This window comes from Pseudophryne corroboree, chromosome 4, assembly GCF_028390025.1.
Source record: "Pseudophryne corroboree isolate aPseCor3 chromosome 4, aPseCor3.hap2, whole genome shotgun sequence".
Classification (NCBI taxonomy): Eukaryota; Metazoa; Chordata; class Amphibia; order Anura; family Myobatrachidae; genus Pseudophryne; species Pseudophryne corroboree.
The window spans coordinates 94,047,938-94,067,131 of NC_086447.1; the positions used below are offsets into that span (position 1 = coordinate 94,047,938).

Genomic DNA, 19,194 nt, shown 5'->3' on the forward strand with positions numbered 1-19,194 from the left:
CCTGTGCTTGCAAAGAACTGTAGCTAATCATTTGAAAAAGTTTCAGTTTATTCAATAAAATAGTTATTCTGATGGGTAAGGATAACTACAATTTCAATACAGATTTCATCAAAATGCATAGGCTCAAACCATAAATATTAAATTTCACGATAAAAACAGAATTATGATTTAATATACTGTACTTGAACGCTGCGATGACGTTTTCTTGCCCTAATCCGGAAGAATATTATTAACCTGGACCTGGTAACTTGAAACAGCAGTTATTGACAGATAATTTATCATACAGAACAACAAGTCGTTATCAGATACATTGTAATAAGTATTCAAACATAGATTCAAAAAATAATACTGTGCTGTTGACATAGATATATATATATATATATATATATATATATATCTATCTATCTATCACACAAATGAAACAGGAATAACCCAGTAATGTCCATAAATAGCACTGAGGTTAACCCCAAAATATATTAATGAAAGAAAAAAAGACAGCTGTACATTCTTAAACCTTAATAACAGCTTTACTGTTCCTCTCCTAAATTAGTTTTTCTTGGTTGTTTTTCCAGAGGTCTCATAAAAGTCCTTGTCTGCATTTATAACTTGATCAGAGTTACTGCAGTCCACCTCGTCAATCTTCTTGAGGAAAGTGTGTACTCTCTCTTGAAGAGCCCTGTGGAGCGTTTGACAGAGTTGATGTTTATCCATCTGCACTTGTAGCTTCTGCCTCTCGAGTTCTCTCATGGTGATGTTTTCTAGACATGCAATCTTACTCAGCTCCTTGTACGTCAGCAGTTCCATGTTTCTGGTTGGTACCCTCTGCACAGGTGACATTGCTCTAGCTTTCCTTGCAGGTTTTTCAGAGGCCTCTAGATGTTTCAATGCAGTTTCAGTAGATTTTGTCTTTGAGTTGTCCATGACTGGAAGTCTTCTCCCATTTGTGATTACAGAAAAAGTCTTGCTTTCCCCATGTTTGTATAAGTTGTGTGGGATGCTGGGAAAGCTCTGAGAAAATGGAGTAGGCAGCCATTTTGAACTTTCACCATTGCTGACGTAGACCTCTGTACTAGCAGGCAGATGGCTCTTGCTGAGACCTGAGCAGTGCTTATCTTTTTTGTAGGCATGGATTTCATCCATGACGTGCTCCAGTGATGACTGATGTGTAATGGCCCTTTGGGTGAGCAGATTTTTCCTTAGTCGGACAATGGGGTCCACAGTTTGCCTCAGCCTAATCAGGTCCGCATGGTGCTGGTAGTGTATGCTGTCCAGTTTGACAGACAGACCCTCATCCTCTCTCTTGTTCTGCACATACGCATTGGTAATAATCGGTGCGGACCTGGGCCTGTGTTTCATAGGTTGCGCCATTAACATCAGATGGAGACTGTCCTGTTCACAGACAAACGTTACAATTAGTTAAAGTGAAAGCATAAAGAAAAGGAGACGAAATAAAACTCAAAGCATTTGTCAAACATAGAGAAGAACTGCAACTGCAAATAAGCTTCCTCGGTAATGGTCCTTTCCCCAACAAGATTATTCACGCGGATGGGGATTTATCAAGGCATGGATAAGCTTTTATACATCTCTCCCTGTGTTTGAAAAATGACAGGATTTGGTTGGTACTTTATCTCTATCTCTCTCCAACCAATGATAAATCTCTCCCAGGGTCTGTTATCCATCTGGAGACAAGAGACTGAAAAAGCAAACTTCTTGGTAATGGTTCCTCTGCAAGATCAGGAGTCAGTAGATCTTAGAATTGTATTGCATGTGCTTCCCCAATATTTTCTCGCTTGCTTCAATTATCCAGATATACAAAAGAAGTGGTTGTAAGGCTGTACAAGGAAAGGTTTAGTTATTCATTCTCAAAGGAGTATGTTTATAGTCAAAGGAGAAGAGGAACCCTATTTTTGGGGTGCCTATTTAGGAGGTCTGTACCCCCAATACTTTATAGTGCCCCTTCAACCTCTCTCTGCACCCTGGTCATTTATAAACACTAAGAAGTATATATAAACTCACACAGGTGTAAAAGGAATACATTTAAATAAAACAGGCTATATCACATAATTAGACAATTGTACTGTTACACCAGGGGGGCCAAACAGTCGATCGCGATCGACTAGTCGATCGCGGACAAGCGACCAGTCGATCGCGATCCGCCGCCCATCCACCCGAGGCGAGGCGAGCGCAGCGCGCGCTTCTCCTGCCTGCCGCCTTGCCCCTCAGTCTGGTCTCCGGCAGTGACGGCGGAGTGTATAGCTCGAATCAGGCGCCGGTTCGTTAGCCAATGAGAGCTAGCGGACCGGCGCCTGATTTGAGATATACACGCTGCCGTCACCGCCGGAGACCAGACTGAGAGGCAGGGCAGCAGGCAGGAGAGGCGCGCACTGCGCTCTCCACACACAGCGGTGAGCAGCACTGTGGGGGCATATGTGGCACTGTGGGGGCATATGTGGCACTGTGGGGGCATATCTGGCACTGTGGGGGCATATGTGTATCTGGCACTGTGGGGGCATATGTGTTTGAGGTTTTTACAGGTGGGGGCCAATGTGTTATTTCGTGCGAGACAGTAATTACACTCTGTGCAGCAAGGCTACGTCCCTTTTTTTTTATACCACACACTTTTTTGTTATATCACGCCCACTTTTTTGTTATGCCACACCCCCTTTTTTGGGTGCGCGCCTACGGCGCGCGCTATTATCCCACCTAGGTAGATCGCAAAAGCTTTTCAGCTTTCAAAGTAAATTGGCGACTCCAAAAGTCTGGCCACCCCTGTGTTACACTGTAATAGAATAATATTACACACAGAACATTTTAGAAATTCTGTATTCAGAATTTTGTTATTCGACAAATAGACATTTATAAGAAACCAGACTTAATTAAAACAATTCTATATACTGTATATTATTAAGAAAGATATTTATACATTAAAAAACAAAAATTCTATCAATTAAAGATTGTCATACACATCACTATTTATAATAGAACTTTGCTGCACGCAGAAAATGTTTTCTTGGCATAAATATTTATTAGTTATATTTGAGATATTGTAGCAATTCAACATTCCTTTGTAGTTCAACAATCAGATTATGTTACTTGGTAGTATACTGTAGAATAGTTTTTAGTAAATCTGATAATTACTATTGGTAATTTGTGTGGTTACAATGGCCCTCATTCCGAGTTGTTCGCTCGGAGATTTTCATCGCATCGCAGTGAGAATTCTCTTAGTGCGCATGCGCAATGTTCGCACTGCGACTGCGCCAAGTAACTTTACTATGAAGAAAGTAAGTTTACTCACGGCTTTTTCATCGCTCCGACGTTCGCATTGTGATTGACAGGAAATGGGTGTTACTGGGCGGATGCACGGCGTTTTAGGGGCGTGTGGCTGGAAACGCTACCGTTTCCGGAGAAAACGCAGGAGTGGCCGGGGAAACGGTGGGTGTGCCTGGGCGAACGCTGGGTGTGTTTATGACGTCAGCCAGGACCGAAAAGCACTGAACTGATCGCACAGGCAGAGTAAGTCTGAAGCTACTCAAAAACTGCTAACTCGTTTGTAATCGCAATATTGCGCATACATCGGTCGCACATTTAAGAAGCTAAGATTCACTCCCAGTAGGCGGCGGCTTAGCGTGTGTAACTCTGCTACATTCGCCTTGCGAGCGATCAACTCGGAATGAGGGCCAATATCTTGAATTTATAATTGCCTCATTTTATTAATTTTATTTTATTGCGTTATTTTGTTTCTGTGCAGGCTAAATACTGGCTGCTTAATTTTTACACTGCAATTTAGATTTCAGTTTGAACACACTCCACCCAAATCTAACTCTCTCTGCACGTTATATCTGCCCCCCGCCCCTGCAGTGCACATGGGCCCTCATTCCGAGTTGTTTGCTCGGTAATTTTCTTCGCATTGCAGCGATTTTCCGCTAATTGCGCATGCGCAATGTTCGCACTGCGACTGCGTCAAGTAAATTTGCTAAGAAGTTTGGTTTTTTACTCACGGCATTACGAGGTTTTTTCTTCGTTCTGGTGATCGGAGTGTGATTGACAGGAAGTGGGTGTTTCTGGGCGGAAACTGGCCGTTTTATGGGAGTGTGTGAAAAAACGCTGCAGTTTCTGGGAAAAACGCGGGAGTGGCTGAAGAAACGGGGGAGTGTCTGGGCGAACGCTGGGTGTGTTTGTGACGTCAAACCAGGAACGACAAGCACTGAACTGATCGCACTGGAAGAGTAAGTCTCGAGCTACTCAGAAACTGCACATAAAAATCTTTTCGCAATATTGCGAATACTTCGTTCGCAATTCTGCTAAGCTAAGATACACTCCCAGAGGGCGCCGGCTTAGCGTGTGTACTGCTGCGAAAAGCGGCTAGCGAGCAAACAACTCGGAATGAGGGCCATGGTTTTGCCCAACTGCTAACAAATTTGCTGCTGCGATCAACTCTGAATTAGGCCCACTGTCCTCAAGGCACCCCAACGGTCCAGGTTTTAGGTATAGCCACGACTGAGCACAGATAATTAATTCAAATTGACTAAGGTGCTAATTAAGTCACCTGTGGTCAAACACGGATATACTTAAAACCGGGAGCGTTGGGATGCCTTTAGGACCGCACTTGAGAACCTCTGCAGAATGAGCATCCCAGTTTAAATGTATAGTATGGTAAATTGATAATGTCGGTATTATCTTAGACCGCAAAGCTATACCCCTTTGTACACTATTACCGTTGAGCCGCTATGGCCGCTAAACTACGTGCACGTGCTACGCACTTTGTACGCTATTTGCGTACAGAGTCCTGCACGTGGTACGCACTTGGCATACGCACGCTGCGCTGAGTGTACGGAGTACACACAGCGAGCGCTCACACAATGGATAACCTTTAAACCGTGTTAATGATTCAATGTAATAATATGCTTACACTTTAAACCCTTAACAGTAAAGTACTGCAATGATGTTATACCTTTAAACCTTAAGTAGCGCTGGCGATACAAAGTACCCGCAGTGCGTACACCTTATCAATGCTTATACACTTTAAACAGATTAAACTACTTTAAAGCCCATGCAGGAAAGTGAAAACACAACACAGTTTGTAGTTGAAACCACAGGGTTCTAAGGCCACCGTGGATTGATTCCAAAAGATACAAACAATACAATTTATACACTACAGGCTAACAAGTAAATCTAAACAGAATAATGGCTACAGAGAATGTACGTACGTGAGAATATTCGCAAGCGCAACCCGAATCCGGTCCTCCGCTCATCAGGTAGATAGCGTTCAGAGTCTTCTGACCGGCCAGGCAACAATGGTTCTTTTATACACAACATGCATACACAATACAATGGTCACTGTAATCTCATTGTTCATTGGACACAGAGATGTGTCTCTACATTACAGAAAAGGTCATAGGTGGATTTGAAAGGGTGGGCGATGTCTTTCCCCAACTGCTCTTGTGGGTGGTATCCTCTGGATTCCCGCCGCATATGTAATTTACAGTAAATACAGTTAATGTTCATAATCTACTTTTGTACATAACTATATGCAGGAACAAGCGATCTTTCTCTAACTAACACCGGAATGTTACACTCAAAATACCCTACAGCTGGATACTAGACATCACCTTCCAACCTTTATCTGACCCTTCCTATCATGCAAAGGCGAATCTCTCTGTCCAGGAACTGTTTAAACTATCAATACTCGCTGACATGGTCTAGGGGAACTATATCTAAAATGTACGCTATATGGGTTAAATATGTAATGTTCTAATAACATGCTACACGCTCACAAACTCTACCGTAAATGCGCATACCACGCGCCAAGGCGCATGGCCGTGAAAGCTCCGTTACGCAAAGTGCGGATATGCGCACGCACGGCGGGCATGTGCATGGGGTTAGTACAAGGCATATGCATTATGATATTTTTCGACTTTGACAGTCCACCCTTTGGCAGTCAACAATAACTGCCACTATCTGAACATTAAACATAAAAATATACAATACAATACAATATCTATAAAATAATTGGGTGGTAGGAGGAGAGGAGTAGGCAGGAAATGTATGACCTAGTGGGATAGTAAAAGCATATATGTATGAAATTCATGTCTGAGGGGCATGTATCATCGTGCCGTACATGTTCTAGATAAGCTTCGAGGTGTTGCGAAGTATACATTAAATCCTTCTTATCCCGTATTAAGGGTCTGTAAGTGGGCCAACAAACACTACCGAGCTCTTTTCGGCTTCTTGTTCCAACAAATGGGGTGCACATTTAGTTGATGATACATGGAGGGGGAACATATGTGAATGCTAATATGTGGATATCACCTGTTGACTATGTGTGTCACTACCTGAAGGTCGTAGAGATGAAGATAAGACACGTATCACAAATACATTCACATAACAATTGTGCAATCATCCTTGGGTGTTGGTTGAAGTCTTGTCCGGATGGGTGTATCCTTGCTGTTGGTGGTAATCAAAGTCTTTCAAGTGTCCATAAAAAGTCTTTCAAAGTCTTTAGAATGTCCATCAAAGTCTGTAGAATGTCCATCAAAGTCTGTAGAATGTCCATCAAAGTCTTCTTCCGAATGGATGTATTTTTGCTTGGGAGAAAAACAAAGGAGAAACGGGTGAAAGAAACGGACCGTGGAATCACGTCTTATCACAACATTGTCTCAATTGATGGGTCATAAATTAAATCAGTTTGTGTAACAATGCCCCCGCTCCTCAAACTCATCACTTTGGTACTGCGCTTGCGCCGCGTTAAAAATCGAACACATCTAAATATCAAACCAATCATTACGACGACTCCCAGGATACAAAGGAGAAACTTTCCTACACTCACGATAACATTTTGAGCCCATTCTCCTAAACCAGAGAACCAATTGCGTGGGTTCAACCATGAGACCCAGCCGGTCAGTTCATTACTCACAGCAGTAAGGGTAAGGTTGTGTCTCCTTCGGAACTCCCACTTCAACTGCAAGATATCGTCCATCTTTTGATCTATGACCTCGGTTGGGTCATCAGTGCTGTTTGTAATATACGTGCAGCACTTCACACCATACTGAGTTGCTAGGGTGGCACAGTACCCGCCTGTCACCGCTGTGATGTAATTGAGAACCATCCTGTGCTGGATCAGTTCCGTTTTGTAAGCTTGCAATTCCCTCCCTGTATACCTGAAGGTGTCATCATACATCTCGGTGATATTATCTATCAGGTTCGCTAGCGCATGAATATACCTAAAATTTATAATTCCTCTGGCGGTACGGGTGATATCTAACGCGAGTAGGAATTGAATCCCGGTGGATTTGTGGATCAAATCAGAGGCTGCGTGCTCTGTCCTATCTATAAGGTGTCTCTTAACGATGTGTTCATAGTGAGTGTGAGTGTAAGGAGCTTGAGCATTGCGGTGTACGTCTTTCATCTTATTATGGGTTATGGTCATTACATCTGTTCAGTACACGTATCAGGCTGTATGATATGCGCACAGTACCCTGGAGATACTTCTCCAACCCGCATGGTCCTACTTCCTAGAGTATACCTGTACCGAAAATACCTTCCACCGTCGGCTATTTGGCGTATAAGTTCTGAGTCTACGGGCATTCTATCGGCTCTGTGTGAAAATGCCATGGTTTGGTTATTCCATGTCACTTCCCAATTTTCCGGCTTTCGGGGATTGGAAATGTTGAAACATACTAAGGATCTATCCACATGATATTGGTGGAGCTTCAAACTAGGGGGCCTAGAAATATTAAATTTCTTGTCCACCGGTCTCCCACCACTTAATTCAAGTACCTCATCTATTGTTAAGGGATACGGTACTAGTCCTGACTTGCTCTGACCTTGAGGTACTTGTGAGCACACCCAGCATTCTGTTTGGTTTAAAACCTTACCCACTAATGAGTGATAGTCACTCAATGGATGACGGTCCATGTTGATATTAAGGCTGGACTGACATCTCTGGATGCACCCGTCCTCAACTATGTTTTCACAATTACTACAGATACAATTTTCTTCAGCTAACAATCCTTCACAATGTCTCCTAGTGTCATGACTACCAGATCGTTTTCTGATACTCGCCTTTGCTCGGTGATTGTGTTGCTCTTGGAATTCTACGAATCCATCCTTGTCATCAGAACCCATTCCAGATCCTTTCTCGACCTCTTTGGTACTCTCACCGAAACAGACTGTTCTAGTCAACAGGGTCAACAGGAAAACCCGGAACGCAGTTTCTTGGTGTAAGTCCATCTTGCAGGAGGAGAAAGAAAAAGTGGTAATGGGAGGTAAAGAAAATAATTAGAAGGGAAAGAAAACTGGTGCGACAACCGCCTCTGATCCTGTAGTTCTCTGTGCTCAGGTGCTGTGACAACAGTCCTGCCTCTCAACTTTCCCGGAACAGGCACTCCAGTGATATGGTTTCCTCTATACTCTGCTCTTTGTTACGGGCTTTCTCTGGGTCAGCAAACTTCTTACAGTTTCTACAAATACAATTTTCCTCAGCCAATAACCCTTCACAGTGCCTCCTAGTTTCTTGACTACTAGATCGTTTTCTGATACTCGCCTTTGCTCGGTGAATGTGTTGCTCTTGGAATTCTACAAATCCGTCCTTGCCATCAGAACCCATTCCAGATCCTTTCTCGACCTCTCTGGTACTCTCACCGAAACAGACTGCTCTGGTCAACAACAGGGTCAACAGGAAAACCCGGAATGCAGTCTTTTGGGGTAAGTCCATCTTGCTAAGGGGAGAGAAAAAGGAGCAAGGAAGGGGGAGGAAAGGAGGGTAATGGAGAAAATAATAAAATGGAAAAAGAAAAAACTGGTACGACAACCGCCTCTAGTCTTGTTGTTCTCCGTGCTCAGGTGCCGTCTCAACAGTGCTGCCTCTTAACCTTCCTGGTACAGACGCTCCAGTGATACGATGTTCTCTCCGAGTCAGCGACCTTTCTGTAGGGAACATAAATCTTGCATTACCATGTGTTTAACTGTTGTGTGAAATAAACCATCTGTGGAAAATGAAAAAAAAAGAGAGAGAGAGAATAATAAAATTTTTTTGTCAGATTTGCGTTCACCATCAGGCTGTCACACCAACATGTCTATCGGTATCTCTGCACAGTCTCCCTCCACCAGTATTTCCACTCTCCACCCTCTGTGCATGGCCAGGCACAATGATGCTGGTGAGATATACTGGGGTTAGGTAGAGATGAGCGGGTTCGGTTTCTCTGAATCCGAACCCGCCCGAACTTCATGGTTTTTTTCACGGGTCCGAGCAGACTCGGATCCTCCCGCCTTGCTCGGTTAACCCGAGCGCGCCCGAACGTCATCATGACGCTGTCGGATTCTCGCGAGACTCGGATTCTATATAAGGAGCCGCGCGTCGCCGCCATTTTCACACGTGCATTGAGATTGATAGGGAGAGGACGTGGCTGGCGTCCTCTCCATTTAGATTAGAAGAGAGAGAGAGAGAGAGAGAGATTGACCTGATTTACTGGAGCTTAGGAGTACTGTAGAAGTGTAGAGAGTGCAGAGTTTACTAGTGACTGACCACAGTGACCACCAGACAGTGCAGTTTTATTTAATATATCCGTTCTCTGCCTGAAAAAAACGATACACACAGTGACTCAGTCACATACCATATCTGTGTGCACTGCTCAGCCCAGTGTGCTGCATCATCTATGTATATATATCTGACTGTGCTCAGCTCACACAGCTTATAATTGTGGGGGAGACTGGGGAGACTGGGGAGCACTGCAGTGCCAGTTATAGGTTATAGCAGGAGCCAGGAGTACATATTATATTAAAATTAAACAGTGCACACTTTTGCTGCAGGAGTGCCACTGCCAGTGTGACTGACCAGTGACCTGACCACACTGACCACCAGTATAGTTAGTAGTATACTATATTGTGATTGCCTGAAAAAGTTAAACACTCGTCGTGTGACTTCACTTGTGTGGTGTTTTTTTTTTTTATTCTATAAAAAACTCATTCTGCTGACAGACAGTGTCCAGCAGGTCCGTCATTATATAATATATACCTGTCCGGCTGCAGTAGTGATATATATATATTTTTTATATCATTATTTATCATCCAGTCTATACTAGCAGCAGACACAGTACGGTAGTTCACGGCTGTAGCTACCTCTGTGTCGGCACTCGGCAGTCCATCCATAATTGTATACCACCTACCCGTGGTTTTTTTTTCTTTCTTCTTTATACATACATACTACTACATCTCTTTATCAACCAGTCTATATTAGCAGCAGACACAGTACAGTACGGTAGTCCACGGCTGTAGCTACCTCTGTGTCGGCACTCGGCAGTCCGTCCATAATTGTATACCACCTACCCGTGGTTTTTTTTTCTTTCTTCTTTATACATACATACTACTACATCTCTTTATCAACCAGTCTATATTAGCAGCAGACACAGTACAGTACGGTAGTTCACGGCTGTAGCTACCTCTGTGTCGGCACTCGGCAGTCCGTCCATAATTGTATACCACCTACCCGAGGTTTTTTTTTCTTTCTTCTTTATACATACATACTACTACATCTCTTTATCAACCAGTCTATATTAGCAGCAGACACAGTACGGTAGTTCACGGCTGTAGCTACCTCTGTGTCGGCACTCGGCAGTCCGTCCATAATTGTATACCACCTACCCGTGGTTTTTTTTTCTTTCTTCTTTATACATACATACTACTACATCTCTTTATCAACCAGTCTATATTAGCAGCAGACACAGTACAGTACGGTAGTCCACGGCTGTAGCTACCTCTGTGTCGGCACTCGGCAGTCCGTCCATAATTGTATACCACCTACCCGTGGTTTTTTTTTCTTTCTTCTTTATACATACATACTACTACATCTCTTTATCAACCAGTCTATATTAGCAGCAGACACAGTACAGTACGGTAGTTCACGGCTGTAGCTACCTCTGTGTCGGCACTCGGCAGTCCGTCCATAATTGTATACCACCTACCCGAGGTTTTTTTTTCTTTCTTCTTTATACATACATACTACTACATCTCTTTATCAACCAGTCTATATTAGCAGCAGACACAGTACGGTAGTTCACGGCTGTAGCTACCTCTGTGTCGGCACTCGGCAGTCCGTCCATAATTGTATACCACCTACCCGTGGTTTTTTTTTCTTTCTTCTTTATACATACATACTACTACATCTCTTTATCAACCAGTCTATATTAGCAGCAGACACAGTACAGTACGGTAGTTCAAGGCTGTAGCTACCTCTGTGTCGGCACTCGGCAGTCCGTCCATAATTGTATACCACCTACCCGAGGTTTTTTTTCTTTCTTCTTTATACATACATACTACTACATCTCTTTATCAACCAGTCTATATTAGCAGCAGACACAGTACAGTACGGTAGTCCACGGCTGTAGCTACCTCTGTGTCGGCACTCGGCAGTCCGTCCATAATTGTATACCACCTACCCGTGTTTTTTTTTTCTTTCTTCTTTATACTTATACATACATACTACTACATCTCTTTATCAACCAGTCTATATTAGCAGCAGACACAGTACAGTACGGTAGTTCACGGCTGTAGCTACCTCTGTGTCGGCACTCGGCAGTCCGTCCATAATTGTATACCACCTACCCGTGGTTTTTTTTCTTTCTTCTTTATACTTATACATACATACTACTACATCTCTTTATCAACCAGTCTATATTAGCAGCAGACACAGTACAGTACGGTAGTTCACGGCTGTAGCTACCTCTGTGTCGGCACTCGGCAGTCCGTCCATAATTGTATACCACCTACCCGAGGTTTTTTTTTCTTTCTTCTTTATACATACATACTACTACATCTCTTTATCAACCAGTCTATATTAGCAGCAGACACAGTACAGTACGGTAGTTCACGGCTGTAGCTACCTCTGTGTCGGCACTCGGCAGTCCGTCCATAATTGTATACCACCTACCCGTGGTTTTTTTTTCTTTCTTCTTTATACTTATACATACATACTACTACATCTCTTTATCAACCAGTCTATATTAGCAGCAGACACAGTACAGTACGGTAGTTCACGGCTGTAGCTACCTCTGTGTTGGCACTCGGCAGTCCGTCCATAATTGTATACCACCTACCCGTGGTTTTTTTTTCTTTCTTCTTTATACTTATACATACATACTACTACATCTCTTTATCAACCAGTCTATATTAGCAGCAGACACAGTACAGTACGGTAGTTCACGGCTGTAGCTACCTCTGTGTCGGCACTCGGCAGTCCGTCCATAATTGTATACCACCTACCCGAGGTTTTTTTTTCTTTCTTCTTTATACATACATACTACTACATCTCTTTATCAACCAGTCTATATTAGCAGCAGACACAGTACAGTACGGTAGTTCACGGCTGTAGCTACCTCTGTGTCGGCACTCGGCAGTCCGTCCATAATTGTATACTAGTATCCATCCATCTCCATTGTTTACCTGAGGTGCCTTTTAGTTGTGCCTATTAAAATATGGAGAACAAAAATGTTGAGGTTCCAAAATTAGGGAAAGATCAAGATCCACTTCCACCTCGTGCTGAAGCTGCTGCCACTAGTCATGGCCGAGACGATGAAATGCCAGCAACGTCGTCTGCCAAGGCCGATGCCCAATGTCATAGTACAGAGCATGTCAAATCCAAAACACCAAATATCAGTAAAAAAAGGACTCCAAAACCTAAAATAAAATTGTCGGAGGAGAAGCGTAAACTTGCCAATATGCCATTTACCACACGGAGTGGCAAGGAACGGCTGAGGCCCTGGCCTATGTTCATGGCTAGTGGTTCAGCTTCACATGAGGATGGAGGCACTCAGCCTCTCGCTAGAAAAATGAAAAGACTCAAGCTGGCAAAAGCAGTAGCACCGCAAAGAACTGTGCGTTCTTCGAAATCCCAAATCCACAAGGAGAGTCCAATTGTGTCGGTTGCGATGCCTGACCTTCCCAACACTGGACGTGAAGAGCATGCGCCTTCCACCATTTGCACGCCCCCTGCAAGTGCTGGAAGGAGCACCCGCAGTCCAGTTCCTGATAGTCAGATTGAAGATGTCAGTGTTGAAGTACACCAGGATGAGGAGGATATGGGTGTTGCTGGCGCTGGGGAGGAAATTGACCAGGAGGATTCTGATGGTGAGGTGGTTTGTTTAAGTCAGGCACCCGGGGAGACACCTGTTGTCCGTGGGAGGAATATGGCCGTTGACATGCCTGGTGAAAATACCAAAAAAATCAGCTCTTCGGTGTGGAGGTATTTCAACAGAAATGCGGACAACAGGTGTCAAGCCGTGTGTTCCCTTTGTCAAGCTGTAATAAGTAGGGGTAAGGACGTTAACCACCTCGGAACATCCTCCCTTATACGTCACCTGCAGCGCATTCATAATAAGTCAGTGACAAGTTCAAAAACTTTGGGTGACAGCGGAAGCAGTCCACTGACCAGTAAATCCCTTCCTCTTGTAACCAAGCTCACGCAAACCACCCCACCAACTCCCTCAGTGTCAATTTCCTCCTTCCCCAGGAATGCCAATAGTCCTGCAGGCCATGTCGCTGGCAATTCTGACGATTCCTCTCCTGCCTGGGATTCCTCCGATGCATCCTTGCGTGTAACGCCTACTGCTGCTGGCGCTGCTGTTGTTGCTGCTGGGAGTCGATGGTCATCCCAGAGGGGAAGTCGTAAGACCACTTTTACTACTTCCACCAAGCAATTGACTGTCCAACAGTCCTTTGCGAGGAAGATGAAATATCACAGCAGTCATCCTACTGCAAAGCGGATAACTGAGGCCTTGGCATCCTGGGTGGTGAGAAACGTGGTTCCGGTATCCATCATTACTGCAGAGCCAACTAGAGACTTGTTGGAGGTACTGTGTCCCCGGTACCAAATACCATCTAGGTTCCATTTCTCTAGGCAGGCGATACCGAAAATGTACACAGACCTCAGAAAAAGAGTCACCAGTGTCCTAAAAAATGCAGCTGTACCCAATGTCCACTTAACCACGGACATGTGGACAAGTGGAGCAGGGCAGGGTCAGGACTATATGACTGTGACAGCCCACTGGGTAGATGTATGGACTCCCGCCGCAAGAACAGCAGCGGCGGCACCAGTAGCAGCATCTCGCAAACGCCAACTCTTTCCTAGGCAGGCTACGCTTTGTATCACCGCTTTCCAGAATACGCACACAGCTGAAAACCTCTTACGGCAACTGAGGAAGATCATCGCGGAATGGCTTACCCCAATTGGACTCTCCTGTGGATTTGTGGCATCGGACAACGCCAGCAATATTGTGTGTGCATTAAATATGGGCAAATTCCAGCATGTTTTGCACATACCTTGAATTTGGTGGTGCAGAATTATTTAAAAAACGACAGGGGCGTGCAAGAGATGCTGTCGGTGGCCAGAAGAATTGCGGGACACTTTCGGCGTACAGGCACCACGTACAGAAGACTGGAGCACCACCAAAAACTACTGAACCTGCCCTGCCATCATCTGAAGCAAGAAGTGGTAACGAGGTGGAATTCAACCCTCTATATGCTTCAGAGGTTGGAGGAGCAGCAAAAGGCCATTCAAGCCTATACAATTGAGCACGATATAGGAGGTGGAATGCACCTGTCTCAAGCGCAGTGGAGAATGATTTCAACGTTGTGCAAGGTTCTGCTGCCCTTTGAACTTGCCACACGTGAAGTCAGTTCAGACACTGCCAGCCTGAGTCAGGTCATTCCCCTCATCAGGCTTTTGCAGAAGAAGCTGGAGACATTGAAGGAGGAGCTAACACGGAGCGATTCCGCTAGGCATGTGGGACTTGTGGATGGAGCCCTTAATTCGCTTAACAAGGATTCACGGGTGGTCAATCTGTTGAAATCAGAGCACTACATTTTGGCCACCATGCTCGATCCTAGATTTAAAGCCTACCTTGGATCTCTCTTTCCGGCAGACACAAGTCTGCTGGGGTTGAAAGACCTGCTGGTGAGAAAATTGTCAAGTCAAGCGGAACGCGACTTGTCAACATCTCCTCCTTCACATTCTCCCGCAACTGGGGGTGCGAGGAAAAGGCTCAGAATTCCGAGCCCACCCGCTGGCGGTGATGCAGGGCAGTCTGGAGCGACTGCTGATGCTGACATCTGGTCCGGACTGAAGGACCTGACAACGATTACGGACATGTCGTCTACTGTCACTGCATATGATTCTCTCACCATTGAAAGAATGGTGGAGGATTATATGAGTGACCGCATCCAAGTAGGCACGTCACACAGTCCATACTTATACTGGCAGGAAAAAGAGGCAATTTGGAGGCCCTTGCACAAACTGGCTTTATTCTACCTAAGTTGCCCTCCCACAAGTGTGTACTCCGAAAGAGTGTTTAGTGCCGCCGCTCACCTTGTCAGCAATCGGCGTACGAGGTTACATCCAGAAAATGTGGAGAAGATGATGTTCATTAAAATGAATTATAATCAATTCCTCCGCGGAGACATTGACCAGCAGCAATTGCCTCCACAAAGTACACAGGGAGCTGAGATGGTGGATTCCAGTGGGGACGAATTGATAATCTGTGAGGAGGGGGATGTACACGGTGATATATCGGAGGATGATGATGAGGTGGACATCTTGCCTCTGTAGAGCCAGTTTGTGCAAGGAGAGATTAATTGCTTCTTTTTTGTGGGGGGTCCAAACCAACCCGTCATATCAGTCACAGTCGTGTGGCAGACCCTGTCACTGAAATGATGGGTTGGTTAAAGTGTGCATGTCCTGTTTTGTTTATACAACATAAGGGTGGGTGGGAGGGCCCAAGGACAATTCCATCTTGCACCTCTTTTTTCTTTTATTTTTCTTTGCGTCATGTGCTGTTTGGGGAGGGTTTTTTGGAAGGGACATCCTGCGTGACACTGCAGTGCCACTCCTAAATGGGCCCGGTGTTTGTGTCGGCCACTAGGGTCGCTTATCTTACTCACACAGTCAGCTACCTCATTGCGCCTCTTTTTTTCTTTGCGTCATGTGCTGTTTGGGGAGGGTTTTTTGGAAGGGCCATCCTGCGTGACACTGCAGTGCCACTCCTAGATGGGCCCGGTGTTTGTGTCGGCCACTAGGGTCGCTAATCTTACTCACACAGCTACCTCATTGCGCCTCTTTTTTTCTTTGCGTCATGTGCTGTTTGGGGAGGGTTTTTTGGAAGGGACATCCTGCGTGACACTGCAGTGCCACTCCTAAATGGGCCCGGTGTTTGTGTCGGCCACTAGGGTCGCTTATCTTACTCACACAGTCAGCTACCTCATTGCGCCTCTTTTTTTCTTTGCGTCATGTGCTGTTTGGGGAGTGTTTTTTGGTAGGGCCATCCTGCGTGACACTGCAGTGCCACTCCTAGATGGGCCCGGTGTTTGTGTCGGCCACTAGGGTCGCTAATCTTACTCACACAGCTACCTCATTGCGCCTCTTTTTTTCTTTGCGTCATGTGCTGTTTGGGGAGGGTTTTTTGGAAGGGACATCCTGCGTGACACTGCAGTGCCACTCCTAAATGGGCCCGGTGTTTGTGTCGGCCACTACGGTCGCTAATCTTACTCACACAGCTACCTCATTGCGCCTCTTTTTTTCTTTGCGTCATGTGCTGTTTGGGGAGGGTTTTTTGGAAGGGACATCCTACGTGACACTGCAGTGCCACTCCTAGATGGGCCCGGTGTTTGTGTCGGCCACTAGGGTCGCTAATCTTACTCACACAGCTACCTCATTGCGCCTCTTTTTTTCTTTGCGTCATGTGCTGTTTGGGGAGGGTTTTTTGGAAGGGCCATCCTGCGTGACACTGCAGTGCCACTCCTAGATGGGCCCGGTGTTTGTGTCGGCCACTAGGGTCGCTAATCTTACTCACACAGCTACCTCATTGCGCCTCTTTTTTTCTTTGCGTCATGTGCTGTTTGGGGAGGGTTTTTTGGAAGGGACATCCTGCGTGACACTGCAGTGCCACTCCTAAATGGGCCCGGTGTTTGTGTCGGCCACTAGGGTCGCTAATCTTACTCACACAGCTACCTCATTGCGCCTCTTTTTTTCTTTGCGTCATGTGCTGTTTGGGGAGGGTTTTTTGGAAGGGACATCCTGCGTGACACTGCAGTGCCACTCCTAGATGGGCCAGGTGTTTGTGTCGGCCACTAGGGTCGCTTAGCTTAGTCATCCAGCGACCTCGGTGCAAATTTTAGGACTAAAAATAATATTGTGAGGTGTGAGGTATTCAGAATAGACTGAAAATGAGTGGAAATTATGGTTTTTGAGGTTAATAATAATATGGGATCAAAATGACCCCCAAATTCTATGATTTAAGCTGTTTTTTAGGGTTTTTTGGAAAAAACACCCGAATCCAAAACACACCCGAATCCGACAAAAAAAATTCGGTGAGGTTTTGCCAAAACGCGGTCGAACCCAAAACACGGCCGCGGAACCGAACCCAAAACCAAAACACAAAACCCGAAAAATTTCAGGCGCTCATCACTAGGGTTAGGCAGACCTCTGAAAAGACCGAGTAGATATGTGCAGAGGCGTCACTAGGGTTGGTGTCACCCGGTGTGGTAACTCATGGTGTCACCCCCCACGTACTTCCTCCCATATTATAGCACACGGAATCTTGGCGGGGGGTGGTGACGGGGCGTCGATGCACCGTTTCAGGGGCGTGGTCCGGACAACGCAGACGTTTCTGGACCATATGTGGGGCGGGCTGCAGCGGCTGCATGACAGCACACGCAGCCGCTGTGACCCAAAAGATGGCGGCCAGGCGACTGCCTTCACAGCTAGGCTGCGGAGGGAGAGGGCTACCCTTAAAATGCGAGCGCATCTATGTATAGCAAATGCAATGCGCTCGCATATCAGCGGGGGGGGAGCGGACTTGGCATGTGGGGTGCCCTTAACCTGTGCTGGGGAGCCCCCCCACATGCTAGAGAAAGCAGTTGTAGTTTTGCTACTTTTAGCAAAACTACTACTGATGCTGAATTAGGCCCAAAATCCATTGATATGTCAACAGTCATGGATGAGTGCATACACACGCACCTGCTAGCGACCCAAATATTAAAGCAAAAATTACGGGTAGCTGGAGCACTGCTTCCCACTACCCCTTATTATTCCCCCTTACTGCTCTGGGCAGTGGGAGCATCACTCTCCCGCTGTCTGCGTCCACAATTGAGGCGTTCTATTTCTGTCTGTGTAGTGGGAGCGTGCTACGGTACGCTCTGCTGCTCCAAACTGGCAGCTGAAACGACTGACAGCCAGCCAGGGAGTGACAGCAGCAGCCAGCAGGAGACTCCAAGTTCAATGAACTGCACACTGCATTACAGGTCCTCCCTATTGTAACGCAGCGGCAGCACTACATAATGCAGTCTCCTCCCACTTCTCCCTCCCAGTATTGCTAGCGGCGCTGGTGGGCATGGTAACATCACGAAGACTGATGTCATAGCCAGTGCCAGATTAAGGTTCACATGGGCCTGGAGCTGAAATTCATGAAAGGCCTATTGTGTGCTGCCGCAGGGGATGTGACTAGTGATGTGGGGGGCATGACCAGTGGTATGGTGTGGTGGTGTGACCTGCATCATGGGTTGTATCAAGAGCCTTCCTTTAATTGCCCTGCCCCTACACACTATCATCCCTCAGCTTGGCATATTTGCGTCAATCACGACTAGGGTGCACATGTGCGTCTAAGTACAAGCACCCATAGGAATACATGAGCAGCGTACTAAACCGCAGCTCAGCTGGTGAAATGTGGTGTCATGTGGTGACATGTGGGGATATGGGGTATCATGTATTGAAATGTGGTGTCATGTGGTGACATGTGGGGATATGGGGGAATCATGTATTGAAATGTGGTGTCATGTGGTGACATGTGGGGATATGGGGGAATCATGTATTGAAATGTGGTGTCATGTGGTGACATGTGGGGATATGGGGTATCATGTATTGAAATGTGGTGACATGTGGGGATATGGGGGAATCATGTATTGAAATGTGGTGTCATGTGGTGACATGTGGGGATATGGGGTATCATGTATTGAAATGTGGTGTCATGTGGTGACATGTGGGGATATGGGGTATCATGTATTGAAATGTGGTGTCATGTGGTGAATTGTGGTGTTGTGGTGAAATGTGGCATCTTGGTGGTGACATGTGGGGATATGGGGTATCATGTGGGGTCTTAGAGGTGGCATTAGATGTACTTGGTGGTGGCACTGATTAATCTCCCCTACACAGCA

General features: G+C 45.7%; 1 protein-coding gene across 1 annotated transcript in view; it reads right to left on the bottom strand.

Moving 5' to 3' along the window:
- Positions 1 to 410: 410 nt before the first annotated feature.
- The window catches only part of LOC134911131 (uncharacterized), a 39,751-nt gene continuing 20,967 nt past the window's right edge, over positions 411 to 19,194 (bottom strand). Inside the window, exon 2 of the mRNA XM_063919493.1 lies at positions 411 to 1,389. Coding sequence (XP_063775563.1) covers positions 547 to 1,374 — 828 coding nt within the window. The 5' untranslated portion in view covers positions 1,375 to 1,389 and the 3' untranslated portion in view covers positions 411 to 546. The remainder of the gene's footprint in view (positions 1,390 to 19,194) is intronic.